The 18,118-nt window shown below is 38.8% G+C and overlaps 3 protein-coding genes across 4 annotated transcripts; 2 read left to right on the plus strand and 1 right to left on the minus strand.

Annotated features, from left to right (window-relative positions):
• The first annotated feature begins 207 nt into the window (after positions 1-207).
• Positions 208-5,026, plus strand: Sop2 (suppressor of profilin 2). Of its 2 annotated transcripts, none has more exons than XM_062670829.1 (3): positions 208-423; positions 515-637; positions 3,566-5,026. In XM_062670829.1, exons 2-3 carry the CDS (start codon positions 565-567, stop codon positions 4,615-4,617), a joined length of 1,125 nt encoding a protein of 374 aa, XP_062526813.1. In that variant the 5' UTR covers positions 208-423; positions 515-564; the 3' UTR covers positions 4,618-5,026.
• Positions 4,634-12,511, minus strand: LOC101739687 (brefeldin A-inhibited guanine nucleotide-exchange protein 1). The gene is made up of 3 exons (XM_038014200.2): positions 12,102-12,511; positions 6,453-11,326; positions 4,634-5,263 (listed from the first exon to the last, which is right to left on the minus strand). Exons 1-3 carry the CDS (start codon positions 12,223-12,225, stop codon positions 5,126-5,128), a joined length of 5,136 nt encoding a protein of 1,711 aa, XP_037870128.2. The 5' UTR covers positions 12,226-12,511; the 3' UTR covers positions 4,634-5,125.
• A 4-nt stretch (positions 12,512-12,515) lies between these two features.
• On the plus strand, positions 12,516-17,716 carry LOC101738254 (mitotic checkpoint protein BUB3). Its single transcript, XM_004927339.5, has 4 exons — positions 12,516-13,411; positions 13,735-13,959; positions 15,131-15,401; positions 16,825-17,716. The coding sequence occupies exons 1-4, from the start codon at positions 13,199-13,201 to the stop codon at positions 17,112-17,114; spliced, it is 999 nt and encodes a 332-aa protein (XP_004927396.1). The 5' UTR covers positions 12,516-13,198; the 3' UTR covers positions 17,115-17,716.
• Positions 17,717-18,118: the final 402 nt, after the last annotated feature.

Raw genomic sequence — 18,118 nt, forward strand, 5'->3', positions numbered from 1 at the left:
TTGTCATTTCATAATATCATTTTTCATATAAAAATATATATAAAAGATTAGGCTCTATGGTATGATACTTTTGCCTTTCCAATTGGAAAAGTAAAACGACTACTACTGTGTATGGTTTAAAACTAAATCTATAGAACAGACAAGCCTGTATGGGCTTAGATCCCCTTGCCTTTCCTAATAAGGAAAAATTCATGGAGTTAATAAGGAAAAATTGTACAAAAAAAAAAGGTCTATGGCAAAACTGTACCAAAAAAAGGTCTTCTAATTTTGAGGAATAATATTCCTGAGTTTTAATTAAACTAATTTTACTCATAGAAATTCGCGTTGACTGACCAGAGTCCGCGAATTTCTAGTCGTATCGCCCCAACTATTACAATTTCACAAGAACTCAGGTAAATAATAATTAAGTTTGAATATTAAACAGTGCGTTAACCTACGTTTATTAAACTGTGAACTTTAATAATAACTAAGGCGGATGAATTGGACAGTGTTATACTTTTATATTATTATATAGTTAATAGTAAAATATATACCAATTTACAGGAATTTAAAGTGAAATAGAAAATGGCACAAACGTTAACTTTTGGTGACTCATGCGCGCCGATAACATGTCATGCATGGAACAAGGATAGAAGTCGTGAGTACCTAACGTCACTAATACAAATTCAACAACTATTAATGACATAAAATCATGTCTTCTTAATATTTAAAGTAAAAAGCAGAAGTGTCTCCTTTTATTTAGGATCCAGAAAATTCTCCAATGTATGTGTTAAGGCCTGTGATCTCACCCCTCAAACCAGTATGACTGCTTTTGAGATAATACCCTATCCGTGCATCTAGATATCACCAACTTGTGTATCTTAATAGATCTAGATGCACAATGACTGAACGGTCAAAGGACTACTTGAACGGTCGAAGGATCAGTTGAACGGTCGTTTGTTCTATTGTCGTCTTATATGAGAACGGTCAATTCGTTCTTTTTCGTCTTTTTGTCTCTTTCTTTAAGGACGTCAAAAAATTTACTGCATGCCGCTGGTCACGTATGCCCTTGTTCCATTTCTTTTCGAATTATTTTCTAATCTGTGTCTATGTCTAGTCTTTGTAGGTCCTGTCAAAGTGGTTGCACGCCACGACAATGACACAATACAGGGCGTATTACTGCCAGCTTTTATGGATGAGTTAAGGGAGATTAGTAAAGGCAGCTAAAGGAGATAGGTGTCATAACACTATCTCCAGATAGATGGTAGAATAGAGTATTAATACTGGGAGCCCAGAGCTCACAGAACAAAACTATATAATGAGTGAAGAACATGCCTTGAAAAAGAATAGCAAAAGCAATATTATAAACAAAAAATAGTAATTTATTACTAATTTACATTATTCAGCTGTTCTTGCAATTCACATGGTGCAAAATAGAAGAAAAAAAAATACATTTTCCGTTTACTTCAGCTATGAGTGCACTATATGTATGGACCAAGCTTAAAGTAGTTTCAATATTTGTTTTAAACAGATTGTTGTTGTTGTTGAAAGTGAAATTGTGTCAAAGTGAAATAACTGTTGCATGTTGAATGTACAACATGTTTAAATACCTATGTAGGGAGGCAAGTTCTCATACAAGACTAAATGCAGCTCCACATTGTATGATGCCTAAGTCATATTACCTGACCTTTTGTACTTGTCAGTATCATTGTCAATTTTTGTATTGAAGTGCTTAGTGTGATTATTTTCATTCAGTGTGTTCTGTAAAATTGATCTGACGAATACAAGTCATAACAACCTTGCCATTGTTGTATCTTCTGTGCCCTGCTTCATATGTACTTAGAATATTAAACTGTAAGAGTCTGAAGGCCTAGTACAACTAGCCACTTCACCTACTTCAAAACTGTTACAGGACAGCCAAAAATATAAATCCGATTTAGATATCCCAATTAAATTCTTTAATAGTTATGTGAAAAACATGCAGAATCATGATATGTATCTAATCATGATATGTATCTAACATATCATGATTCTGCATGTTTTTGCCACAAATAAATCTGTTTAATAATACTGTTTGCAGACTGGAATTAGACGTCAATTATTAATTCCAGTGAACTATTCCTATTCAGTGAGCAAATTGATCAAATTCACATAACTATGTTTGATATTGAGACTTGGTGAACTTTCAAGTTCATTAATTTTCTAATCCCAGAATAGTTATTATTGCAATGAAAATTTTTCTACCTCATGTCTGAGAGTGACCGGTGGAATTTATGTTGCTAAGACTGTTCACTGTTTAGTTATTATTTGGCAAACATCACCAGTACCAATAATAAGTCAGTAAGACTCTAAACCTGTCTGCTCTTTTTGGCTGTTTTATGTTATATAATTTACCTTTATGTTGTTGTAACTCTGATCCTAGGACACGATTCTGGAGTTTCTTGAACAACTGACAATCTAAACTTTTACATAGCCTGGCTGGCCGAATGAACTCCCAACTTACTGCTGATAAATACCAGTTTATAGAAATCACAATGTGAATGCTGTCTTTGTTAGGTCCAAGTCCAAGACCTGTGGAAGGTCTGCAGGAGAAAGCCACATTCAGGTTGCCACCAGTGCGGGCATCTGGATGATGACCCTCAGCACGCGCTCGGGTCATGCCCGCATTGGGAGCACTCGCGGCGAGATCTCAGCAGTGCCGGGGAAGTCTTGCAGGCTGTCATCGCCTGCATCTTGGAGGACCAGAGCTCGTGGGAGGCCATGGCCAGGTTTTGTGACCTGGTCATGGTGTTCCGTGAGGCTGAGGAGCGCAAAAGGGAGTGGGATCCCACTTTGGCTCCTCAGAGCAGAAGGTGGGGTGGGCGGCGCGGCCGAGAAGCTCCCACTCAGTCCCCATAGAGCCTGATACTCGACTGTCGATTAGGTGGTGAGGCGGTGCAAGGTGGCTCCTATGCGCCACCTACTCTGTGTCTCCCGAGACGACGTCCTTCGGGATATTCCTGGAGATGAAATTCCGTGGTATCACCAGGACGGGTACCGGCGAAGGCGGAATTCGGCGCGCACTGTGGTACCGTAGGTTTGGTGTAGCCAGTGGTAGAGTTTTACGGGGCTTAATTGGGGGAGGTGGAGGACCTTGACCCTCCATGTCTCCTTCTTTCTCTCTGGAGGCGACGAAGTCCGACATACACCCGATCTGGTACCCCCATCGACCATAATCGTAAACGGATTCCCCAGCATTAAATAAAAAGTCTTTGATATAGTAATTACGCAAATTAAAATTTTTTTTTCGGTACCTGGCATGTAATATTATCACAGCAGCATTATTGCATAGCTCGATACCAAGAAACTTCTGTGTTATGCTATGACTAGAATAATTGACATGATTAATCTTACATTGTGTTTAAAATTAGGCAAATGTCTAACGGAAACTACATTCTTCAAAATAATCCCACAAACCATCAGGAAGATTTTGACATTATTAAGTCATTTTTGAAATAAGATGTGATTTTGCTTCAACAATGCATATTATGTCATGATACTTTTCTGTCCCAATACCTACTAATATATCGCTCTATTTTTATTCTAGAAATTGCATTCTCACCAAACAATAATGAAGTTCACATATACAAGAAGGAAGGAAATGACTGGAAGCAAACAAACAACCTTGTGGAACACGACCTTAGAGTGATGGGGATTGATTGGGCTCCCAACACCAACCGTATTGTTACGTGTTCTGTTGACCGTAATGCTTACGTCTGGACTCAAGGAGATGATGGGAAATGGGCAACTACTCTTGTTCTTCTGCGTATCAACCGAGCAGCGACTTGCGTGAAATGGTCTCCCATGGAGAACAAGTTTGCTGTCGGGTCAGGAGCTAGATTGATATCAATTTGCTATTTTGAGAAGGAAAATAATTGGTGGGTGTCTAAGCATATTAAGAAGCCCATTCGTTCGACTGTGACATCTATTGATTGGCATCCCAATAACATTTTGCTCGTCGCTGGCTCTGCTGACTTCAAAGTACGAGTCTTCTCTGCCTATATCAAGGATATCGAAGATCAGCCTGGACCGAATGTGTGGGGCTCTAAGTTGCCTTTAGGACAACTGTTAGCAGAGTTTCCCAATTCGCCTTCAGGTGGCGGTTGGGTCCACAGCGTTTCCTTCTCTGCGGACGGAAATAAAGTTGCCTGGGTCGCCCACGACAGCTCAATCAACGTAACCGACGCTACTAAAGGAAGGGCTGTCATAAAACTAAAGACTGAATACCTGCCATTCTTGGGATGCAGTTGGATCACCAACAATTCCCTGATAGTAGCAGGCCACAGCTGCATTCCGTTATTGTACTGCCACGACGGTGACGATATTAAGTATGTCGCCAAACTCGACAATACTCAGAGGAAGGAGTCTGGGGGACTGTCTGCTATGAAGAAGTTCCAGTCCTTGGATCGTCATGCTCGTATCGAGACCAGCGATACATTCTTGGACTCGATACACCAGAACGCTATCTCGTGCATCAATATTTACAAAGGAACTAAATCGCACACTAACAAGTTCAGTACTTCAGGTCTCGACGGCCAGCTCGTCATATGGGACTTGGACACTTTGGAGAGGTCATTTGAAGGAATCAAGATTGTCTAAATAAAAACTGTTTACGTTATTTTATTTATTTATTTATGCAATTAATAATCAGTTTGAAACGAGTTCCGAAGTCACTCAACAAATATATAAATGGAGAAAGCGGTGAATATATCGCGATCACAGTCTCATCAGTCTAGCGTAAAAATAAATCAAAGCAATCCAGAGTGAATTCAGCTCGTAAAAATTTAAAACTTTCAAATATACAGAACAAACAATAAATTATAGATACAACTTGTTTTATTATTATACATTTTTTTTATACTTTTGACAAATCAAACAGTTAATATATTTTGTAAATTAAAGAATAAGATTACTACAATACGCCCTATAATTACAATAGATCACTTTTAATACTACTGAAGTACGTTTTGCTGTCAATATAACATTAAATTTTATTGAAATAACGAAATGTATTGTTTTAATTAACTACATAATAATAATAATAACATCAAGTCATACTTTATTACACTAAACTATAAGGCCATCTTGTCGAGTTAATTAGTAGCGCTCATTGTGTGGGGATGATTCTGAAGACCGGTCCGATCCTAATGAATACTCTGCGGAGAACCGAGCGCAGTTCGGGCTTCAAGTCGAAGCACGTGATCTCGCACAGCAGCGGGTAGTAGCTGGACACGTGCGCCGCGAACTGGAGACAGGACAAGCTTCGTATTAATAGGCTTTTTTTTATTGCTTAAGTGGGTAGATGAGCCCACAGTTCACCTGGTGTTCAATACTGGAGCCTATAGATATCTGCAACGTAAATGCCGCCAACCACCTTGAGACATGAGTTCTAAGTTTTCAGTTTTTACAGTACAACGGCTGCCCCACCCTTCAAACTGAAATGCATTACTGCTTCACGGCAGAAATAGGCAAGGTGGTGGTGCCTACCCGTGCGGACTCACAAGAGGTCCTACCAGCAGTAATTGTGCGCATTTGTGTCCCTTGCACGATGAAGGAATGCGATAATTGCGTAACTACCGGCGGTAGGGCGTCATGTGACACGGGTAGCAGTCGTGCGTTCTGCTTTCAAGGGTGGGTCGTTATACTACACAATCAAAACTTATATATCGTGTTTAAAAATGAACAGCGACTATTTTATTGTGATGTTTGTGGGCTCCAGTAATCACCTGACACCAAACGGGCCGGAACTGCCAGTGGTAATGAGTTTAGGCCCCACCCCCAGGTGACGTCAAAGTGAGGGTATGATTACGTCGTAACATTTTGAAAGTTAAGTATAGGAAAGAGACTCGTGCACACTGCTATAATAGTGAAGAGAGTAGTAGTTTCTTTAATAAAATAAACTCTATCAGACTTTTCATAACTGTAAAAAATAATACCTAGCGGGACTCAATCGCTTCTACCAGATGGATGGTAATATAATTCCATTTTTTTAAGCCAATGGCGAATGAGAAATAAGCCTTAACATGATTAGGATTATGTTTTAAAATCATTTATGTTTCATAAGCCCGCTCGTGTTAGCAGTTCGTACAGCTGAATAGCTCGGCAACGTGTGTAATTAATAATGCAAACTAATAATAGTACGAAGTTTAATGTCAACAATATTGAATGCGCAGCTTTTGTTCCTCAATAAATAAAAGTTATCATTTACTTACTTTTAAGGTCGTTTTATCGTAGTTTTTAACAGTTATTTTTGATTGTTCAAAGACTGGCAAACATAAAATACTAATTAAGCTTATCGTGCACTAGAGCTCTAATCTTGATAAAATGGATACGAATGTAATCCTTTCATTGTAGCGACAAGTAACAAATTGTCTTCGGTTTTGAATCTTTAAGAGCAAGGAAGACTATTAAATTAAATGAAATAAAAGACTTACTCTTTCGTCCGGCATCTTAAGTATTCTGGTGAGGATCAACAACAGAATTGAAGTCCAAGCATCTCTGTGCGCTTCGCTCGTTACCCCTGCGAAGTACTCGAGAGCCTCGCAGCATATGGTGATAAGGCTCTTCTGTACCGCCGGCCAGTGATCTTGGCGTGACTCATCTCCGTACATCTTAAGCAGTATTCGCAGAACGCATGCTAACGACTGAGTCTCTTGTTTCAGCATGTTAGGTTTAACGGAACCTTTAAAATTAGCTTTCCAAAGGACATTACGTTGCGCGTTGTTGGTGTTGAAGGTTTTTGCAAATCGGTGACTGCACATCAGACACTCCACGAGGCGCAACAGATGTGGCGAGCTCAGCAGCCTGTACATGCCTTGCTCCTCCCGCTGGCATTCCTGCTCCGCCCCAGGGGCGTTACCAGTCAACTCGGCCGCGGCCAGAGCCAACGTTTCGGCGTCTTCTTTCCTCGACGTGGCGGGAAAGAAAACGATATTGTCTATTGTTTGAATTAATTCGAGTTGCACGACGCATTTGATCAACAAACTGTTGAAGACGCGATTGGAAGACTTTACCTCGTCACCTACTTGCGGCTTCTTCAGGATGCCGTGACGAACGTGAGGTGTTTCATTGTCGTCACTTTCATCCGGTTTCCAAGTCAACAAGGTTGTCGGTAAAGTACTGTTGAATATGTCTAACATTATCTGACACGTCTTGCTCCAGGTATCTTCGTTGAACTTACTTCCGTTGGATATGACTAGATTTTCCAAGCAATTGGTGCCAGAGCGCGCTAGTTGTTCGTTGTCTTGCTGTACACACCAATGTAACTGGGCGTACAATTGTTCAAGCAACAGAGAACCAAGAATGTCAAAATACTGCGTGAAAACATCTACGATTGCGTACAGCGCGTGGTTGCATGTTGTAGTCATCCATTCGTTTTTTTCCAATTGATGTTCAGGTAATTTCATATTGTCAAATATTCTGAAAAGTATATTAAAGAGATCTCTCCACCAATGAGGACGGAATGAATCGCCGTGAGTTTTAATAATTTCAAATAGGACTGTGAGTCCACGCGTGCGGACGTCGAGTTTGCAACGGCTGACGACGCATGACAACGAAAATAGAAGAGGAAACCAACCCCTTAGCCACACTCTATCTTCTTCCGGAGCGCCAGGTTCGCCCTCTAGTCCCGCGTGTTCTGCAAAGAGCTGCGGCGATGTACCAACCGCTGTAGCACAGGATCGCACGAGCCTTATAGCTTCCATAGATGTGTCTGGGAACTTTGCATTACAGGCAAATTCCGATAAACATTTTACAGCATCTTGAAACGAATCGATCATCGCTGAGAATTGTTTTTCATACAATTCAGATATAATTTTTCCGGTTGTCTGGAATGCCAGATCAACAATTGCTTCGTCCTGATCGCCTGCTGCTAAGTGAAACACGGAGAAAATATTCTTCCAGCCTGATTTGATATTAGGCGCTTGCGAGTTCACCATCTGAGCAATACATCTTACTACCATATCTCTTATAGTTGGTGAGCTATTTTTTTTCATTATGTGCTCAAAAGGTCTTAGAAAGTCTTTCTGAAACTTGAAATTGGCAAACTCTCCTTTCTCTATAAATTTCATGGATAATTGTCTTAAGGAATCCACAGCGAAAAATGCGATATCTTCGTTACTACTGCAACCGACTTTATTGAAATGGTCACCGAGAACTTGCCATATTCGAGACCACTGCAGTCTGATGCGGCCCATGTTGTAATAGGAAATTTCAACTATTTTTTGCAACGAAAACATGCGAGGGTTATTGGGGTGGCTCAGTTCATCAAGCGATACCTGACACAATGCTTTCACGAAATCGACAATTGCGTCACCATCGAGTCTGGTGGAACCGGTGAATATTCTGTCGACGGCGACTACTACACTCTGTGAGCTTGTTTCACCGATATGTTCTTTGACACTCGGGTCTAAAGCAATCAAGCTGAATTTCAAAGAATCGGGTTGTGGTTTTATACCGGAACCAGATAGGAATTGAGGCCGCACTCCAGTTCCTATGAGCTGAGCTAATTCTAATTGTGAAATGCATTTCACTACATCGAGCCAGCTCGAGCCCAAATAGTTGCCGTCGGTGTGAGCGACCGTTATCAGAGTTTTTATTGTGTCGATGTTTTTAGCCTTCATCTCTGTGATCGGAGAGTTAGCAGTGAGCAGCGTAAAACGTGCGAGAGCTTGTACGTATGCGTCTCTTTCTAGGCTCATATGGAATATACATGCGATCCTAATAGCACATCTAATGCCATCTAAGCATAATGCAGCGATTTCAGGGTCATCGCAATCTTGAAGGCCCACCGAGAAAGCCGCCAAGAATGGAGTCCAAGCCATTTTAAACATTGGACGAACGTGCTCGACGTGTTTCGCGGTGGTGAATGGAGTTTGAACGTGCGAAACAGATTCCATTAAATTCTTTGCGGCTGTTGAGATCTGTTCCATTTCCATGTTCCAAATGAATTTACGTTTCTTTTCGTTGGCGATCATGTGTTTCCCAGGCTTCGATGTGTTTTTCATTTTTATTTCGTGTCCGGCTATTTCGTCATAGATCTGCGATAAATATTCACGAGGTAAATCATTGTTATCACTTATGCCACTGTTCAGTTTAATGTATTGTTCCTTTGTCATCTTATTTTTAACTTGAGGCGAATGCAAATCGGTAGTTAGCATAATTATGGAAAATGCTAATACGTATACTGTGTCTGCACTCATAAATAGCGTATTTGTAGGATTACATTCGCAATAGCGTGACGCGAACTTCTCCATCAAGCGATCAATCTTCTGTGCTTCTCCGGGTAATCGGAACCCTTCTAAGAAATGTCTCAATGCGGCTACAATATCCATGTTGGTGAATTCCATTGAATCAACATATGAATACATAACTTCTTTGGAATGATCGTCATTTTCTCCTAAGTACTCGCCGATAAATGTTTTGTCTAGTCTTTCGTCCGTAAGGAGCCACTCGGCAATTTCTTTAGTAGAAGTGCCCAGTAAGCCTTGTTCTTGTAAAAATGCAACACCTTTCTTAGGTTTTCTATTGAAAAGATCGATCCCGGTCTCCCATACTTCTTTCTGTTGTTTCAATACTTCAAACTGTTCTGGCGAATCTAAAGTTTCTCTGTTTCCTATATTACTCGATCCTGTTGATACTAAGCTAAGGCTTGAACCTCCATGGGACTTAATACTATGATGATCTGTTTCTTCTTTAACAGTTCTTTCGCCTAATGTTGTTTGTAAGTTCGGATTTATATAAAGTTCTTTGCTCCATTCCACCATGCATTTTAGAATGGATACTAAACATTCAAGTCCTCTTATCCTCATGGACTTTTCTTGGTTTGGGGTTGCTCCCAGTTCCAGAGCCTGACGACCTTGAGCAATTTTCGAAACATCGTTTACTAGTCGTTGGAACAGGTTTGCCGCTGATAAATCACAGTCGTAATTTACGTAGATATCTACAACGCTTTGGGCATCACCACAGATCCTTGTCAAAGCCTGAATAACCATCCATTTATGTTCAAAAGACGAACTCGAAGTTTCCAAGATATTCATGAAAATTTCTTTGAAAAAGACTTCAACCTGCTTCTTTAAATGGACCTTGAAGTTTTGTAAAAGAGCAAGGAATATCGCAAGTGATAGTTCAAATACTTCGGGTACAGAACTAACTCCATTTTTAGATAACGCAACACATAGATATTGCTTGATAGCGGTGATAAACATCTCGTTATTTCTAAATACTGGACCGGCATTTTGTAATATAGAAAGTAGTAAATGGAGGGATAAAATTTTAGATCTTAATTCATGGGATTTAGGATCGGGAGTACCTTCTGGCAATGGCTTCATAGATAGTTTGCAAAGCGCTCTGAAAACCAAGAAAGCGTCTTTTTGAAGGACATGAGTGAACTTTGCTGTCACTGAATTGTCATTTTCAGATGCTACGTCAACGCTTTCTTGTGACGGTATTCGAGTAATTGATGGTTCGGAATTTACTTGACCATTTATTTCATGAGAAACACTAGAGCTGTCTTGAGAATCCGAAGGATTTTCATTATTGTCTGGAATGTTTTGCTCTTCAACTGTTTTCTTTATGGCAATGTCTATTGCATTGTCAATAACTGAATCGACTATTTGCTTAGCAATTATCTTTGCTTCCAATACTTCATCTATTTGTTCAGCCTGCGGTGAATCTGGTTCCTTAATCTCTTCGCTGGCTTGATTGTTTTGAGGTTCATCTGAGACAACAGTACCATTGGGCATTTTATGTATCTCGGATACAGTGCTAGGGCTGATATTTTCAGGTTCAAGGGCTTGATTTTCCATTTTCGTAAATATTACGTTCAGCATTTGGGTCAAGGTGGCTCTGGCTGTTGTCTGATTGATGAGATTTTTACTTGCTAAATAGATGTTGTAACAAGTACGGACTGCAAGAAGCACTGTACCTTCATGAACCTCGACATGTTGACTTGTGATAACAGTAAGAAGAGCTTTAATTATTTGAAGTTGAACCCCTTCATCAGTTTGAGGACCAGTGAAGCAACTGCAAATCGATTCAACTATTCTGTCAATTAACAGTTTTCGAGGGGTTGTTGAATCAGGAATGTTTCCAGTGAGATGTCCATAGGCTATTAATTTTTGTAGACAGTCTAAGGCGGTAACAACAATTCTAGATGCTTTGCTCTGACATGCTAGCTCAAATGGTAGAAAGTATTTCTCTGCTGTGATGATGTTTGAAGAATCATTTTTGGGTAGCGGAAGAGTGCCTGAGGTTGGACTATCAGCAGTTTCTGATTGTCCACCGTTTTTTAGCTCAGTTTTGATTTCGTCTGAAAACAAATAATACAAAATAATTGAACACTCAATCCCTTATTAAGCATCAGAGAAATTTAAAATGCGTAAAATTTTATTATTAATTTGGACTTAAAATGTTGTCACATCAAACAGGTGAAGATGCAACTAATTCACCTTGAGACAAGGTTCTAAAAGTTGTCCATTGTATTGTATATATCTGTAATGTACTATGTAATGTCACTAAATTGTATTGTATTGTACCCCTTTCAAGCCAAAATGGACAACTGTTTTGGGACATTAAATAATAAATGTTAATTGTTAATAAATAGATTTTAATTTATCAGGTAAGATAGGCAAACATGCTCATGGCGGAATATTAAATAGTACATACATCTCCACTGGATTGCTGTAGAAATTGAAGTTTCAGTCAAATTTTAAACTACAATTTCAAAGCACTAATGGTTAAATTGTTCAGTTTGTCCTTCTGTGCCACAGTTTCTTTTAGTAATCATTTAATCAGACTTAACTCAGCTACCTGACTATAAAGTATGCAGTTATTGAAAAATTTGATGATCACCCATTAGATATAGCATCCATTGTTGGGTAAACATAACGGGCGATAATTTCACAATATAGGTACTCAATATTTAACTTGTAACAGAATTTCAAGGTCAGTAACATTCACAGTTAGCTCTTATTGAAACGTATTATCAATCGATATGTTTAATGCTTAACCTAATTAAGACAAGAGACACTACAATACGACTTTACAAATTAATATTACACTCTGAGTATAGTTACGCCACTTACCTAATGCGACTTCGCAAGATTTCTTCAACTGGCTGTGATAGGACCTTTTTATGTCCTTGTCAGTCAGTATCTTCTCTAAAGCTCTTACTATGAACATCTCTTTAGTTTTCAAATTGGTTTGCATCGTTATTTTATAAGGATATCACTCCATTCGTCCGTTTTTGGAGTCGACTTAGCTCCGCGGTTTTGATAAGGACATTTGTTTAATTTTACACGGGCACGGTTTTATCGTGATTGTTGTTACTAATTTGATTATTTGAATAGCACAAAAATAACATAACAAAACTTTAATATACTGTAGATTTTCTTAATTTCATTTCTAATATGCGATTCACAATAATTCACACCTCATCACAAACATGTCATGTCAATCGGAAGGATGTCAGCACAGACTAAGAAAGTAAGAAACGATACTAACTTCAGTCTTCAGTATTACGTTAATAGTGTGGTTTGTGCTATGACTCTGTATTTAATTTAAAATAATAACAAGTACAACTTGTTTAACAAATAAAGTATATATTTAAGCAGTGAGATAGAAAATTTGAAGATATATAAGTGTCGTCAAAATTTCTAGTTCATTAAGTGGTTGGAGAATAGAAGGATATATTTTATTTTACTTGACTCTAGGTTATACAACCATTAAATTGTTAAGTGCTTAGCAGAGTAAAATAGTACACGAATATTGTCATGCAGCTCGAGCACTAGAACTACAATGTCAAAATGATCTGAAGTGTATAATGGTCTAATAGATGCAAACCAGATCAATTTTTTTGAACTACCTTATCTGCCACTCCAGTCATTATATACAAAAGCCCACTGAAGTTTACGTTTATTCTGGCTTATCTACTCAGATTATTTTCGAAGATCAAAAATCACCCTAAAAGGGTTAAAAAGTCTAGTTGCTAGTATCTGTAATTAATTAAGAGATATGTCAACTGTCAAGTTCTATGCCAAATGTGACCGTAGAACGATTGAAATTCAATTCACCAATAAAAAATTTGGATTCCAAATAACTTACGACTGGAATATTCTCAAATAAATAATTCTATTATAGTTTTAATTAGTGTTTTTATACCCCATACAAGATTGCTTCCACAATGACTGTCACACGGGTGGCGGAGTCGCGCACCGAGTTCAAATTAAAAAGCTTACCCGAAGACGCTATTTCGAGCGTTAAATTTGCACCGAAATCTAACCAGTACTTGCTGGTATCTTCATGGGACTGTTCTGTGAGGCTTTATGATGTGACCGCGAATATAGAAAGACATAAATACAATCATGAACTGCCGGTTCTTGATGTTTGTTTTCGGGTAAAAAATTTTGAAATTCTTAGCCTAAATAAAAAACATCCAGTTTTTATCGAATTTTATCACTAAATTAAACTTATCTAACTTATTAAATTAATTTTATCACTAAATTATTAAATATTAATGTTAATATAGACACCTTTTTGTTGCTAATATTTGTAAGAAACAATGCTATCTACTAGGTGATCTTTTAGCTGTCTCTTGAAACTGGAAAGGCTTCCGGACCACCAGTCATACTTCTTTCCAAAAAAAGATGATTCTCTTTATCTATAATGTGAACAATTCTTCTAGAATCCAACAAAAATATTCTTTAAATCATTTTTCAGGATGCTGTTCATTCATATAGTGGTGGACTAGATCAGACTCTCAAAATGTATGATTTGAATGCTAGCACGGAGACTATCCTCGGAGAGCACAAAGGAGCTATACGCTGTGTAGAGTTCGCATCTGAACTTAATGCAGTACTCACAGGAAGCTGGGATGGAACAGTCAAAATGTGGGATAGCAGAGTTCCAAACTGTGTCGGCACTTACAATCAGGGAAATGAACGGGTAATTTTGAAATCTCTCATATTACTAATGTTACATGGTTCTGCTGATGTTGGCAAATGAGTTAAGTCACACATAAGGAAGGTCACACGTTCAAATAGCCAATGCCATTTGTGGCAGTTGGCAGTAGCAGAAGTACATTTACTGAAGGGGGTGGTATCATATCTTAAGTTCCATGAACAAACTACAATCAAGTCTTTGAAACACATACATCAGCATAAATTGTCTACGTACATATTTTTTATAATTTTATTTATGCTTAGATAGATCACAGAAGGCTGGGTATTAAGTGATAACTGAAACCTGTAGACCTCAACAATGTAAATGCTGCCAGGAACTAGAGAGATGGGCTCTAGGTCTCAGCTATAAAGTACAATAGCTTCAAACTGGAATGTAATGCTTTGTGACAGGAATATGTTAAGTGGACCTACCTTGTGGCTTCACATACCCTAACACCAGTAAGTATGCAAATGATCCTTCACTGTAGAATTCATTCATGAACATGTCTTAAGTATGTATTTCATTAGAAAAACCTGGATATCTACAGGAGGTAGACAATTGCATCGCTTGACATGATGCACCACACCTTTATTCTTCAGGCATAGTATTATTTAACTCTGTGTCGCTTAAGAAAGTAAAGAAAGTAGGTGGCTGCACAAGGCCCAAATATGAAATCAAGGCAAAATTGCAAATTGGCAAAAATGTGCAAAATTGTTAAATTATGAGTATTTTTCAATTTTAACTTACATTATAAATGCGATACGTATTGCGATTGACGTCAGTGGTACAGCTAGTGCCTAATTATTTGCAAATGTATGTTATTCATCATAAGTTCTAGGAAAGATCGGTTTTCCTTGCTAATAGAATAGCTCAAAAAGATTGTTTAAAGCCTGTATGACTAAACATAACCTTTATTTGCCTCAGCTAAATGCACTGTGGCAGATGAAAACACGATTTTGGTGGAACACATGACCCACAGATTATTATCTTGGTTTGGGGTTCCCTTTCGTCAAAGGAGGCTACTCCAAAATGTCTCTTTGTTCTAAATTTGTTGTTATAGTAAGATAACATTATGATGTATAAAATATAGAGGATATTTAGAAGAATATATAAATTTGTTTGCTGTAAGTTATGATTTTATAGATTTCAATTGAAATTAAATTGTTTTTTTTAGGTATACACAATGAGCATAGTTGGCGAAAAGTTCGTAGTTGGTACATCGGGACGTAAAATATTTGTATGGGACGTTCGTAACATGGGGCATGTAAATCAAAGGAGGGAATCCTCACTCAAATATCAAACACGATGCATACGAGTGTTTCCCAATAAGCAGGGCTACGTACTCAGCTCAATAGAGGGACGTGTGGCGGTGGAGTATTTGGACAGTAATCCTGAGGTGCAGAAGAAGAAATATGCTTTCAAATGCCATCGGATTAAAGAAGGAGGTATGTTCTTTGATGAATAGGAAATAATTGATACATAACTGTTACAACCTACTTGCTTAATCATATTGCATGGTAGGATTGTACTGCTAATTGGACCCTAGGCCACTTGGACGTTGGTTGTTGAGCGACAGGAGGTTTTAGTCAGTTCGACTCTGACATGCTCCGCCCTCCATCCCCAGTGGAGGGCGAAAGTCCAGTGATTTCCTCCTGACCAAAAAAAAGGGCCCTTATCTTAGAGGAGCTAAGAATGTATGATACGATAATTGTTCGATTCGAACCCAGCGACCTCGTGGCAGCCTAGGGCTACGGAAACCAGCACGAGGTGCGCGTCGAACATGTGCCGCGATTCGCGGCGCCGTATGTACTATTTTAACAAAATATCATGCAATCACTCACCGGAACCGATGCCTTCGTCTTCTCACGCCGTATCACTTAGGGAGAAGGGTATGGGGCAGGAATGGATAAGGATTAGCGATGATACACAACTTTAGCGTAGACCGTCAATATACAGGTACCGTCCCGTTCGAGAAGCAAGACAAAGTGACAGATGTCAAATCGCGACGGCACCGTCAAATCGCGACCCGTGTTGCCGTGGTAAGAATTCGAAAACTAACGGATTGGTTTCGAACAATAGTAATTCAGCTTATAGTAAAAATAATACTCCTACTGAAGAGTATAATTATTCTTAATAGTAAAAGATGGCATTTATATGTTCATTACTTTTTTACGGCACTATTCATGGATTGGTGCAGCCCACAGTATAACAATTATTTCTATGATGAACGTATAACATTATGTAATCCTGCAACTTTTCCAACCAATATTAATTACAGGTCAACACTTGAAAAATAGGTCAGTTTTTGTTTTAAATTTTAATAAGATCACATTTGTACCGGTAGATGCAATCCAATGTTCTGCTTGTAAAAAAAAAATGTGTGGTGTCATGGGATAACGGATAGGAATGAAGTTCCTTATTATAAAAATATTAATTTAAAGTTCTATTCGAGGTATAAAGAAAATAAAACTGCAGGTTTCGCAACAACCCACGGTCATTCGGTAACGTGCGAACTTATTGTGGTACACTTCATTCACGGTTGTTTGCATAAGAGTTAGTGTATTGCGCAAACGAACGCTCTGAGATCGTGGTCAATGAATGATAAAAAAATATGTTATTTTTTGTACGTTATTACAAAGTTAAGTCGAACACTGTGTGCATTACTAATGAAAATCATACGTTACGGACGTTTTTCCCCGGTTAGGGTACCCCTACGCATCGTCGCATAAGGAACTTTGTTCAAAAAAAAAATTGTGAATTTACTCACAATTTCTTTATTTTTACACAGAGCTTGGTATATTGTTTGAACTGATATGTTGCATGTTTATCAAAAACGTAAAATATTGAAACATCGAAATACCGTTACAGGTCTAGAAAAGATATATCCAGTGAACGCGATCAGCTTCCACTCCGTGTACAACACGTTCGCGACGGGCGGCTCGGACGGCTACGTGAACATCTGGGACGGCTTCAACAAGAAGCGGCTGTGCCAGTTCCACCGCTACAACACCGCCGTCTCCGCGCTCGCCTTCTCGCACGACGGCTCCGCGCTCGCCATCGCCTGCTCGCAGCTCGACGACTCGCAGATCGAAGCCTCCAAGCCCGAAGACACCATCTACATACGATACGTCACGGACCAGGAAACGAAGCCTAAATGAGACGCGATCGCGTGATGGAGGTTGTGGCGGCCGAGTACTGTGACGACTCTACTTTTGTAATCCAAGGATCCCGGGGAAGAACGAGTCTTGCTACTTGAATAAAATGACAATTTTAAAGATTCCATTTCAGTTGTGAATATCGAAGGGTGACTACTTCCTGATTAAACATGATGTGATAAATGTATGTTGACGATCTGTGTGCCTAGTGCGAGTTTTTTAACGTTCTCGATAGCGTAAAAGTTAACTCGAATTTGTATGGATTTGGACCAGCGCCCCTAGCGGCAAACGTAGGCAAACATTATGAGATCGTTAAAGAACTCGCACTAAGCACACTGATCCCAGAACAAAATGTTAACTAATATCGCTAATCAGACAGTGACGATGCGTCCTACGTTATGCCTCTCGATTGTGAGGTTCAACCCGCGACAAACAACTCGATGCAGTTGGTCACGGAGGACACATTTACACTCTCACTTAATGGATTATGTTACCTGTATTCTTCGACCGACATGATATTTATGATTAATGAGCCACAACCGACCATTGTGATTAAAAATAATATTAGTAATTAACTATGTTTAAGTAATAAAGTTTACATTGTCTCTTGTGTTTATTTTCCTAATAGGGTTGAACTTTATTTAATTTCTCGATATCAAATTATTTTGAGCCTTGAAGTCCGCTAACAAATACTTTTATGGACTTTTGACTCCAATTATTGACAAATAAATAAACGCTCATTTAAATACATAATTTGCAATAAATTATGATCTTACTTGTAATGTTATAATGAAGGTTTTTAATTCCCTCGACGGAAAGATTGGCTCCAGGTCCATTCGTGGCATTCTTACTATCTGTAGGCAGACTAGTGTGTATACGGATCACCTGATGATAAGTGGTCTCTCATGACCGTCAAGCAGGATATAACAAATTGACTTTTTTGCTGATGGGACACATTAAGGCACAGGGTCGAATTGTTAATTGTATAGAAAACGTCTCTCATTTTG

Source organism: Bombyx mori, chromosome 11 (assembly GCF_030269925.1).
Source record: "Bombyx mori chromosome 11, ASM3026992v2".
Taxonomy (NCBI): Eukaryota; Metazoa; Arthropoda; class Insecta; order Lepidoptera; family Bombycidae; genus Bombyx; species Bombyx mori.

Excerpts from the sequence above, each read along its gene's own strand:
- LOC101738254 (XM_004927339.5), top strand. The coding sequence starts at position 13,199 with ATGACTGTCACACGGGTGGCGGAGTCGCGCACCGAGTTCAAATTAAAA. Across the intron at positions 13,412-13,734 it reads TTCTTGATGTTTGTTTTCGG|GATGCTGTTCATTCATATAG; the intron begins GTAAAAAATTTT and ends ATCATTTTTCAG. Across the intron at positions 13,960-15,130 it reads ACAATCAGGGAAATGAACGG|GTATACACAATGAGCATAGT; the intron begins GTAATTTTGAAA and ends TGTTTTTTTTAG.
- Sop2 (XM_062670829.1), top strand. The coding sequence starts at position 565 with ATGGCACAAACGTTAACTTTTGGTGACTCATGCGCGCCGATAACATGT. Across the intron at positions 638-3,565 it reads ATGGAACAAGGATAGAAGTC|AAATTGCATTCTCACCAAAC; the intron begins GTGAGTACCTAA and ends TTTTTATTCTAG.
- LOC101739687 (XM_038014200.2), bottom strand. The coding sequence starts at position 12,225 with ATGCAAACCAATTTGAAAACTAAAGAGATGTTCATAGTAAGAGCTTTA. Across the intron at positions 11,327-12,101 it reads ATCTTGCGAAGTCGCATTAG|ACGAAATCAAAACTGAGCTA; the intron begins GTAAGTGGCGTA and ends ATTTGTTTTCAG. Across the intron at positions 5,264-6,452 it reads TTAAGATGCCGGACGAAAGA|TTCGCGGCGCACGTGTCCAG; the intron begins GTAAGTCTTTTA and ends TCCTGTCTCCAG.